The 12,566-nt window shown below is 35.6% G+C and overlaps 1 protein-coding gene across 1 annotated transcript in view; it reads left to right on the top strand.

Annotated features, from left to right (window-relative positions):
- The first annotated feature begins 3,679 nt into the window (after positions 1–3,679).
- Positions 3,680–12,566, top strand: part of LOC139135368 (cadherin-like and PC-esterase domain-containing protein 1) — a 50,870-nt gene continuing 41,983 nt past the window's right edge. The window contains exon 1 of the mRNA XM_070702730.1: positions 3,680–4,419. Within this exon, the coding sequence (XP_070558831.1) occupies positions 4,108–4,419 (312 nt within the window). The 5' untranslated portion in view covers positions 3,680–4,107. The remainder of the gene's footprint in view (positions 4,420–12,566) is intronic.

The following is a 12,566-nucleotide window of genomic DNA, read 5'->3' as shown; positions in this document are numbered from 1 at the left end:
AGGTGCAATAAATTGTGCTGTGGTAATTTTGCCCTATGTCACTCATTAATTTTTTTAATGTACTTCAAGCTGTCATATCCCATTACCCAATGTGCAATTACCAAAGCAGTTTGCAGATTTTAGTCATTTTCTCAAGCATTACTTTTCGCTTTGTCTGCTATGATGACACGTAAGTGGATAAATCAAAGAGGGTAGAAAGCTCATTATGCATACTTAGTTGAATTCACACACAAATTTTTAGAAAGGTACAAATAAATGTTCACCGTTTTTGAAGTCAAAGACAAATCAGGGTGTTAGATTACTGAATGTAAATCTGATATGATCAGCTTTTGCAGCTACCAAACTTGGGAATGTACTTCACATATTCTTGCCTCTCCGACAGACAGAAGTTAAGAATGTTCCTGATGGGCAGAGTATGCAGGGACATGCAGCTATCATGGATTCTCAATAAACATTTGTGCACGTTTCAGTCCAGAGTTCTTGACTTTTTGTTCTGCTGTTTTCAGTTGTATGTGTAAGTGCAGATAAACCCTCCTGCATCACTGCCGTGATTTATGTCCGTTTTATGTGAATTTAATGGCTTCTATAAATATAGAAGAACTCTAAGGGGAGATCCACTGTCTGATCTTAACAAATGTCACCAGTTTGTGGTTAGATAGACCGTGATTTATCATTGGAATGCTCAACAGTAATTGTTTAGGGTTAATTTTTTTTTCTGACCAATGACCAAATACTGGACCAAAATGTGAAAGTAGTGAGAATAATTAAGTCCTGACAATAACTTTGTATATAGGACATCAGATATGCTTTGAAATATGTACTTTGGTGAGGTAGAAAGCCAGCAAAAAGCAGTACGAGTGAGAATATTGAAATGAAAGACTCAGCATTCACATCTGAAGTGATGTTAATTGGTATTTCTTCAGAAAACGCTGCATGCGGTTTGATGTTAAGAATTTAACAGTGTAGGCCTTGTGGTAGCTAAGCAAAATGCAAGCCTGAGTGGCCTGTTGTATATATGCCCATATAATTAACATACATATAGGGTATACAGTATAGGGTGTAAGTATTACTGAGTAGAATTCAGAATATTCCTGTCAAGGTAAGAATGCAAAATCTACTTTTCTGTTTCATCTTTAAAATTAACCATCTTCTTTGCTATCCTGCATGATATGTAAGGTTCTTGCAGTTGGCTATGTGAAATAATCTCTGTGCAACAATTATATTAACAACCCTTTGAGCGCCAAAGTCAATATTTGTCGCCTTTACAAAATATACCCCAGTCAAATTTTGTCAGATTTTAACCAACATTTTGATTAAAAACTGTAACTAATTAAATATGGTGTCCATTTGCTGTAAAATTATGAAAACAAATACCAAAAATTTCATAAAAATTGATAAAATGTTGCACTAAAATTTTGGTGGAAAAAATTTCAGCACTTAAAGGGTTAACCTATCTGTTTAATTTTATTTCCCCCAATAATTTTGTTGTCCCAACTTTCTTCAACTGTGCAAGTTCACTACTGTATCCTTCCATAACTAAGTCAGTGTGCATACAGTGTGTATTGCAAAAGCTGATTTAGTTGTTTTTATCTGTTCATTACAATGAAATCTCTGAAGTTCATTATCGATTTCAACTTAAGAAAATTAGATATGTGTATCTGTGGATTACACAGATTGTAAACTGTCAGCCAACTACTGCGTTGCCTTTTTATGACTCTATCCAGTATTTATTTGCTCATAGACCCTCGAGGGTCTATGTATTTATTTGCTAAAAAAATACATTTGTGAAGTTTTGGCAGACAAAATGTGTGGAACAATTTAGTAATGTGCAAAATACAGTATAAGATAAAATGTATGAAAATACAGCCCTTTAAAATGAATAAGGAAATGCAAGTGAAAGTTTTGATCCTAATTAGTTCAGTGTCTGGTGATATTTCATGTGGTAGCAATTTGAATTTTAGGTAAGAAATAAACAAACAGAAAAATAAACACCACATGTGTGGAATAATTTTGATGTTTTCTGTGAATAACTGGATACAGAGAACTAAGGAATGTAGTAATGAAGGGGAATGTAATTTGTATGACTTTTTTCTCAACAAAAATATTCCCCACAGATTAAACCAACAAATTAGCAGCATTCATTCACAATTTCCTCATGTTCTTAGTAATGATAAATTTAAAGTGCAAGGATTGTTTTGACACCAGGTCCACATACAATTGTCAGTCTGAAATGTGTGTTGTGATATTATTCATGAAAATCGTGAGACTGACGTCAGTCAGCTGAAAAGTAATACTCTCATGTGTGGCATTTTATTGTGATTTGATATCATTTGTATGAATTCTCTGGAAAGAATAATGTGTCAGTACTGATAGTGAGAACATTTGCAACATAGCAACAGAAATTCTCACTGAGATTTGTTGTTTTTTTAATTGCTTCAACGATGCGCCTTTCCCAAGTGAATAAAATACCCCCGTTGAAGTACACAACTTGTTATTGTACAGATGCCAGTAGCAATGAGAATGAAATATGTCATGTTGGTAATAGGTCTACGGTACCCAACCACACCAGTATAATGGTTTAACCCGAGGTTCATTCCGCCAGCATAAAGTATGGGAGAAACCATTCCAACAGGGTTAATTGCACTCTAATGTATGGGAACTAACATACAGTCATGTAGGAAAAAAGCACAAACATAGAGGGCCTTTGGTTTTTTCCTGAACATAGTGAGTTCAGTTGAAAATAGAAGCTTTTTATCAGAGCCAGGCCAATATCTCACTGCTAATTGTGTGATGTGTCCTACTACTGATAGAAGAATCAACTTTTTGGTCAAAGTTTAACAAATGCTTCTGTCAGCATTGAAAGAAACTTCAAGCTCTGTAAGTAGGATATTTCTTTGCCTGGAGAAAATTTAGCTTATTTTAACTTTCATATATGTATATTTTAGCTTCAAAGTACAGTTTGTAACTACAACCATGCTCACACAAAACTTACATATATGTGAACATATACACAAAGGCCTCACACACTTTGAATATGCAGTTACCCTATCTCGTACTAGCAGGTATTTTTAACATTCAACAGCTTATCACATTTGCAGTTTGAATATTTCTAGAGTCAGTCCCAGGCCAACACTACATACAGTGTGTATCTCAGAAGTATGTATTCTGCATATTTGCTCTCCATGGATTGTTACAAATATTCCTTTCTGGTTGTTTCATATGGACAAAATGAAAGTTTCAACTCCTTGAGGAAATTCTGAATGAAATATTTGTACTTCCTTTAGTTTCAACTTTGCATAACTTAAATCCTGGTCATGTACAACTGTCAGTCCTCATCTCTTAATGAGGTGATTTTCAAAAGTACCCATGCATTAGCTAAGGAAATAGCCCATTTAGTGCAGTTAATCTGTTACTAGTCCAGAAAAATTATCCAAAATGTTATTTTTTGGTATCATGGGATCATAACACCCGTATTTCTGACAGCAAACATTAGTGAAAGCAAAATCCTCTCAGGTCATGTATTTCTACAGATTAAGATGTAATAGTGTTATGGGATCCATTATAGTAATGAGTTATTCCCTCTCTGCTATTCCTCAGGATGTCAACAGCATGACCTTTCCGCGGGAAACCAGGAAAAGCCTGATCCACACAACTGGAAGTGCAGCCACACGTTGAAATAGGAAGCGGAACCTGAAAGCACAACCAGATGTCGTGTGCTGAGTTTGAGGTTCTGCTGGCTGTGTGCGATACTGCCCAGCGTTGATCAGCAGCCAACAGCAAAGTGACTCTTTTGTCAAGCTCGGAGAATATTTCAGTTGTTGCCAGTGGTGCATTGGAGGCCAGCCTGGATGCTGTGAATTCGTGGGTGACTGTCTATACACTGACGGTGAATGCAAGCTGAAATTTCATAGCTGTGTTTTCACATGTCAAAACATGGAGGCACGCAGAGAAAATTAGCTCAACCACTCAGGGGAAACCATCTGTTATTCTGAGCTGGTCCAATTGAAGTTTGCTTCATTTGTGTAAACAAGACTTTTTTTGGAACAGGAAAGTGTATGTCAAGTGCAAGTGTGACTTTTTTCTTTCCATCATCAGAAAAGGCCAACAATGCATCGGATATTGAGAAGATTTTGCCATTCTCCTCTGAGGAATGTTTTTTTCATGCTTCTGCCTTTGGCAACAGTCTACTTCTATCTGATGTACAGCATGGACGCAGAGGCTCAAGACAAACAGGCAGCATTGGAGAAAGTTGCCATGGTCACTGTGAAGAATGGACGAGGAGTCGACAGCAGTTTAAAAGATGAAATGATTGCCGCGGCTCAGAGGAACATCCTGGAAGGTACAGAAGTAGAAGGAAATAAACATCAGCCAACTAAAAAACCCAAAGAAATGACAGCTCTACTGAAAAAACTAACTGAGGTAGGTCATAGTTTTGTGGGGAGATTGTGTGTACTAGCTTGTATATCATGTATGCTCTTAAAGGGGCATAATCTCTATCAGCTTTATCTAAAAGCAAGCTGACCCACCTGATAAAAATTTGAATGGAACACGAATGGCTTACATCATTTAAATACCAATGTCAACAAGAGTTAATGTGAAAACTAGGGATTAAAGACTGTCCCTTTAACTTGTGGTTACAACATGATCATTTCCAAAACTTGCTACACCAGTGATTGTTCTTCTCTATTTAGGATGCTGTTCCTTAATATAACGCCTACTGAGACCTGCTGGTCAGTTTTCACCATGGAGGCGGAAGTGTCTTTTGCAACCGCTGCTTATGCTCTACCAGCTTTTCTAATGTTGTATGTGAAAGGGTTAGAATAATTTTATCTTCATATTTAATGATTATCAGTTAATGTCAGACTTGTCAAATATATTTGGCTACTATTTGAAGTGTGTTACACCATTGAATGTCATTCAAGTGAATGTGAAAATTAGGAGCAAGCCTTGAAATCTTACTATAAAAATATGGTTTGGTACAGTACCAGTATATGTGCAACTATGCATACCATACTGATGAGCAACATACTTTTTTCAACAAACAAACATTTATTTCAAATTCAGGCAGCTTGCTTGGTATACAGCGTATGTGTACTTGAGTGCATATGCACATGTGCGTGCATATACTTTTATGAAAAAGATAAGTTTCAGGGGATTTAGTATAACAATGATAACTTGTTTCTGAGACTTGTCCGATCGGCTGATGAGAAACAGTTGTGTGGTGACAGAAAAAAGGAGGTAATTACTTCAAATTTTATGGGCGGGGTAAATCTTGTTAGCTATTGTATGTAATCCTTTGGTTACAAGATTCCACTGCAGTAAAATGACTAGTGAACCATGACTGACAATTTGTGAAAGCAAAAGAAGGCAAGTATGTTTTTTGTCAACTACAACAGTAATCAAATACTGCGTGATTGCCACAATATACCTACCAGACATCTAGGAAGCTAAAATATCCTCTTTCCCTTTGCTATTTTCTGCCTCTGATAAAAAAAAGAAAGACAAATATTTTCAATACTCTGCTCTGTGGTTTGCCCATACCAGTACATGTAGGTGTAAGGAGTCTTCAGTCACAAATTCAAATTTAACATGTACCTAATGAGCCACATGAGTTTTGAAGTGAATGAAAAGTACTTTTAGGTAGTTAACACAGGGATACAATAGACTTTTGTGGTGAGTAATTGTTGCAAAACTCTGGGTAGTGTATGGAAAAAGAGAGATAGCGGGTGAGTTTATTGCTTGGCATTTTATAAGATCTGTGCATTGAATGCAGTTACCTGTAGGTAGAAAACAAGATCACTCCACAGTAGGCAATGCCGTCAGGCAAACATATCATCTTATGATTTACCTGTAGTAGACATTTATATATTAGCAGTTCCGCTGAAACTCTTCTGACTTAATGTACATTTTCAGGTGACAGGAAATTGAAAAATATTAGTGCACTGTTTGCCAGTATGTGATCCACATGCAAAAATTGTGTAAAGTTTCTTGACTTCATCGAGTGTGTATGTTGAAGTATTTTCAAAGCTACATGTATATAGATGTAGTTAGATGTAACATCATACTCTGATAGTTTTGACCATGTGAACTCATTAAATGCCACTCAGATACAACATTTGAACACAATAGATTCTGCATATGGACTTTGCCTGATAATTAGTTTAATAGGTACATTCTGGCATGTATGTATGATAATTTATGAAAGGAAGGATCTTGCATGATGTCAGTTGGTTGATCCAAAGGACCTTATGGTAATATATTGTTTTCACTCAATAGTGCACAATATTGTCCATTAATGAGTGATTGAAATGTCGATTTACATACCCAAGCAATATTCAACAATACATTGTGGATAAATGAATACCTTTATTAAGGAAATTAGCTTTGAACAGTTATCACATGCTGGACTGTCAGACGTAGGGTGTGTACCAGTATACTGAAATCTCCACATTCTGTCCATAGTTACACGTACATGTATCTTGCATGTTATTTTCTAATCATAGTATATTTTTATAAGAGCGTGTTTATGATACAGATGATGAAAACATCAGTAGTAATCCAAATAATTGATATATTTTATTAGCTCCCCTGTTAGCCATGTAGAGCTTATCAAATAGGTGGTTGTATGTCAGCGTCTGGCGCCCATCAACTTTTTACTTGAAAACTCCTTCAAAACAGCCAGTCCAATTCCTTTAATATATGGTGTACAGGTCCTCAGAGATGACCTTAATCAGATTTGTTCCAAATTGTGATGAAATATGCGAAGTTGTATTTTTGAGGCTAATTTTGTTTTTTTTGAGGGGGGCAAAAATCTTCTTCTTAATAGATGGTCATGAGACAGCTTTATTATTTGGTATACAGACAGGTCCCTAGGGATGACCTTATTCATATTTGTTCAAATTGTGATGAAATATGCAAATTTGTATTTTTAAGGCAATTTTTGTCATTTTTGGTCAAAAATTCTTTAAAAATCTCTTTCTTGACAGAGAGTCAAACAACTTTGATATTTAGGATACAGGTCCCTGGGGATAACCTACTTTAGATTTGTTGAAAATGTGATTTGTTCAAATTGTGATGAAATATGCAAATTTGTATTTCTAAAGCAATTTTTGTCATTTTTGGTCAAAAATTCTTTAAAAATCTCTTTCTTGACAGCCGGTCAGACAACTTTGATATTTAGGATACAGGTCCCTTGAGATAGTAACCTACTTTAGATTTGTTGAAAATGTGAAGAAATTGGTAATTTTAAGGCAATTTTTGTCAGTTTTGGTCAAAATTTATTTTCTTCTGAACCGCTTGACTGATAGCCTTGATATTTTGTATACAGGTTCATAGGGATTATCAAAATGTGATATGCTCAAATTATAATGAAATCTGCAAATAATCATGAAATCTGCAATTTTGTATTTAGGGGCAATTTTTGCCATTTTTGGTCAAAAAATGTGTTTCCCAAAAACTACTTGTCTGATAGCTTTGATATGTGTTAGACATGTTCCTAGTGGTGATTCTCTACATACAATAGCAGAGCTCTATCGGTGACTAGGTTGTTTGTTTTTCATTGAATTCCAAAACTCCTCACATCTCAAATCTTTACACACCAGCTTTTCACAGCAAGTAATATACCGAAAGTATATGTTGAGAACTGGTCAGTAGTTCTTTTCTTGCTTTGAAACCATTGCATTCTGAATACAGTCTACATTTACTGTGTCTCATGTTTGGATGTTAAAGAATGTAAATAATGAGAGAAGCAGCAATCATATTACATCACTCAGTGTGGAAAGGCCAATGGATGTCATTAACCAACCTGTTCCCATATCCAAGTGAACAGGTCCACACTCACCATTGTTAACAATGAGTTTGGGCCAAACTATGTGGTGATATTATCCTTTATGGACTTTCAATGCTCAAATGTACATGATATATCTTTCTGTAGATACTGACCCAAGGAAAAGTCTATATGATAACTTTTAACAATCTGTCAAATATAGAGATGTAAGTGATATAATCTTCTTGAATTTTTTACATTAAATTTACCATTGCATTTGTATCGAAGCTAGACTGTAATATTTTATCACATATTTCCAATATCAGAAGAATTTGATTCTAGGTAGTGACAGGGAATGGTTCAATGACAATGGTTCGAGACTTTCTATCAGAAGAATCATACAAGTGTCTGTCACTAAGTGTGTGCGATCATTCTGTATTCTTGATCTAGATTTGAACTAACTTCTGATTATTGTACTTGGAAAAATTTGTTGTACTTTGATATTCTTATTGTATGTTAGCTGTTCTGTTTCACCAAAATCAACTCCCAACAAAGTTTCTATCCATATGGTATGCATATGCACATACATGTCACGAGTAAATGAATGAGCTGCTAGGTGTCTTTGTGGTCTATGAGACTCAAAGCCAAGGCTGCATGCCCTCCCAAGTATTGGCAAATATTAAATGTAGGTCAATGGTCGCAAGGTTAACCTCTTTAGCCAACCACCACAGCCATTAGCTGCCACAGAGGAATGTTAATTGCCACAGGAAGCCGAGTGGATCCTAACATTCAGTGTGGATTCGGTGATGACATTTGATTGTATCCTAAGTAGTTGCAGTGTGCCTGTTAATTGCGGTTTGAATTGGTCAGGGGTTCTAATGTTAGCAACGTGTACAGTGTATGAGAGGTGTATAATGCCACTGTATGAAAAGTAATAAAACCCTACATCAGACTGATAAATGGCCTTGCTGGATATTTGAGCTCAACTGTGTGTGACCTCAAGACGCCGGTAATATTTGATGGATTCCAGTCCATTAAAAGTTACGCTTCAGTGAGAAATCCGCAACTGTTTATACTTTGACTAAAGAATCTTTGCAATCACGATGCGACTGATTTAACAAACTTTATTGTTTTGCTATATTTAACACCCGGAAAAGTTGTGGTCCTAAACTACAGTCATGTTACCTTCAAAGTACATGTACACCGTACATGTACATTAACACACAGGTTGAAATCTGTGAAGAATACCAATGAGTATGTATTGCAGACCAAAGCGCACACACAAATGCCCATACGAATTTACTCATTTCAAAGTGTGATATATTACTGTATTTGAAATTGATGCTGTCTCTTTTTTACAGGAAACATATGAGATTCATTGTTTTGGTTATATTTTGGCAGTTCCACAGTAGAATAAGAAACCCACCATCCAAGCACAAATGATTTGTATCCTCAGGCATCATACAGGTTAACTGATACTCTTCAGGCGCCATACAGTCACCTGAATACTTTCCAAAATGTTAAACATATGCATACATATATTTTATGCTTAATAATAAGTTATGCATTTACAAGTTATGAACAATAGTGAATGCATTATTTTCATTTCTTTTTCACATTTTCGATGATTTCTCCAATGTAACTGCATATTGAGATCATTCAAGACCTGTGAATGTAAACACATCTTGTTTACATGTATGTGTCGGTTTAAGCTGTCAGACAAGTATACTCAACATGTTAGGTGTAGTATGGTAGTCTTAGGTTTGAGTCAGTGGATACATGTATGTAACCAACATCTAAGCGTATCTGTACATGTACTTGTCCAGAATACCATCGGATTGTATTAAATTATTGGCAGTATTAAATGGTAATATTGTCAGTAATCAATTTTTTGTCAAAATTTATCAAGTTCAAATGAATGAATACCATTGACTGTGAATTCAATTCAAGTTGATAAATTGTGACAAAAAATAAATACCGAGAATATTAACATTTAATAGTACCGATAATTTAATACAATCTGATGATGTTGTTTAGGATACCATCTTTATTTTCATCTTGGTATTAGAAAAGGAAGTTCCTCCAAGAAGCATATGAAAACTATGAGGGACAGTAGCTGTATTTTTTATGGTATTTTTGTTATATTTATTCATTCATCTTCTGAAAGTAAGTTTAAATACAAAGCATTAGCCTTGTATGCACAATGCCTTGTGTAGAATATGCTCCGTTATTATTAACAAATGAATTCCAGTTTGGAGTAAAATGCAATAACGGTAAGAGTAGTAAACGATGACATTGGACATGTAACATGGATACATGTTCCTGGCCCCATTAACAAGTCAAGCCTTGACTAGATAGTTCAACATAATTGTAGAGCAGGACAATAAACTGCAATTCACTTACAGACTGAACAAAACTACTGGAAAACATATTGAAAGTTATAGCTGATGGTACCTTAAAGGGCTAGCAGTTTAACTCTGGGTGAATTTTTTTTTTTCACTTTTAAATTATTTATTTGTAATGTCTCCAAAGCATTGTGAAATACACAATGGTTTAAGCTCAGTGTCAACTCAGCCTGTACATGTGTAAACTGCATTGTTATTGTTGACAAGTGCATTCTGCTAGAAACTAGAATCCAAAAGTTCACAATAGCAGTGTGTTTTTGTAGTGTTAGAACTGTGTTAACAAGCTTAAAAGTAACTGTTTCAACGTGCTTTGGGAAGAGAAAAAGAAACTATGTTGCTATTTAAGAAAAAAATAGTGAAAATATCGTGAAAAGTTTACAGCAATATCGGCCTGTGGTATTACCCATTAGGGTAATACATGTATATGTTTTAGACTTACAATTTTAATACTATTTCCTGACATGTTTGGTGAATGTACTCATCAATTGTAACTTTTCACAGGCAAATGATATATTGAAGTACATTTATTTCAAGAAATTCTATTTTTGGGGCTTTTGATCACCTGCTGAATTTCATGCAATTATTCACTCTTTGTAGATGAGAGGAGAGTGTTTGTCCAAAGTGATCATGAGATTTCCCCGGCAAACTGATAGGACACTTGATTTATCACTTCATGCATAAACTCACTGATTCATCGATGGCAGATCATTTGACAGTACATGTCCCCGTGTGTATGGCTTTCAGGAAGCAATATAAAGCTGGTACAAAAATAGATCACTTAATGGTGAGGCAGGTGCAATCAGTCTCACTATGTCGACAGCCAGTGAAGCCTATTTTATCATACTGGTAGTCTGCAGTACAGCTGAAAATAGCTATATGAGCCACAGTCTTTGGAATGATTAAATTATACCTGATTATGTCCAATCTTCCAAAGAGACTGTAACTCCCATGTTTCATACCAGTTCATCATGGATGATTTGTGTAAACCGGCATTCATGAATATAAACATAATTTTTTTTCACATTGAAAGTTTATTCACTGCCTTTCATACCTGTACTCTGTGAAAGCCCTCAAAGCATCTCCATGAAAAATGTGACTTGTTAGAATTTCAGTTCCATTCAAACACACACACAATCCAGAAATGTGTTTTCATTGTAACAAATCTAATACTGCACACAATGAGGATGTATAGTCCTGAAGCAGTGCTTTGAATGCTGCCCTGACCACCTTGGCATCATTATGCTTGTAATTTAATAATAAAATCCGTCACCAGCAGTGAGTTGTGTAAGATGTATGGGTATCATGATGGTGTGCAAAACTTCCTGAAGAAGTCAGTGTCCGCACTTTGTTCCCACACTGAAAAGCAGCTCATAAGATTAAACCCCTAATCTCATACAGGGATGACATTAGTCCATAGACTATTCCAGGGATGTCTGTTACTCTAATTGCATTATCTTGCCATATATTCTGTGTCTGTAATTTATCACTGCAATGTTGAACCATGCCACGGGATATCCTATTTCATCCTGTGGTCGTTTTTATCCCATAGGAATAATTCAAAAACCAATCTTAAAGAGTCCTAGATATGTCTAGAAATTCTACATTTTGAAGATAAAATTTCAACATCCACTCTATACTCATGTACTTTTTCATGCACACATGAGCCAGAATTATTTTTTCTGCCAACTGTCAGTGGTAGATGAATCAAAAACATTGAGAAACAATGAAAGCGTAGAAAAACAGAAAAATAAAGTATGCCAGTATTACCGACAAGCTCCATTCAGTTTGTTTCCCCATCTCCCACCCCCCTGCCCGTTCATGATACCGTATATCAACATCAGAGCATAGTTTCTTTTGATAATGACATTTCAGGAAGATGTAATGTCAATCTAAACTGTATTACCGGTATATCATACCAGTATATTGATGGCTCAAATGCAGCGATCTGATTGGTCGAGACGCGAAAATGAACCTTGGTATATTCGCGATATACCACGGCTGGTGCACTCGCGAGCCTCGGCAAGAGCCCAAATCCTTTTTTGACGTTCCACGCCAGAATTTCAATATACTGTTATGATATAATAGCAATAAATCACACCCAGCGAAGGTATACCACTCGATTTTTACCAGTTTACTTCAAATATATTTGCACTCGCTATCGCGCGTGCATATATGTCGTGAACTGGTCAAAATCTCGTGGTATACCATCGCTGGGCCATTTCAAAGAAAAGTGTTGAGTATTCTGAATTTATCTTTTCCCATGCATTTCAAAATCATACATATTTTACAAGTTCCATTATTAAACACTCACTGTGTATAACTTACAAGCTGTGTAAAGGTGATCAGAGCCAATAGAAAAGAAGTTTTTTCAAAGGGCAAAAAATACATTAAAACTT

This window comes from Ptychodera flava, chromosome 6 (assembly GCF_041260155.1).
Source record: "Ptychodera flava strain L36383 chromosome 6, AS_Pfla_20210202, whole genome shotgun sequence".
Lineage (NCBI taxonomy): Eukaryota > Metazoa > Hemichordata > Enteropneusta > Ptychoderidae > Ptychodera > Ptychodera flava.
This window is presented reverse-complemented; position numbering and strand designations above follow the sequence as displayed.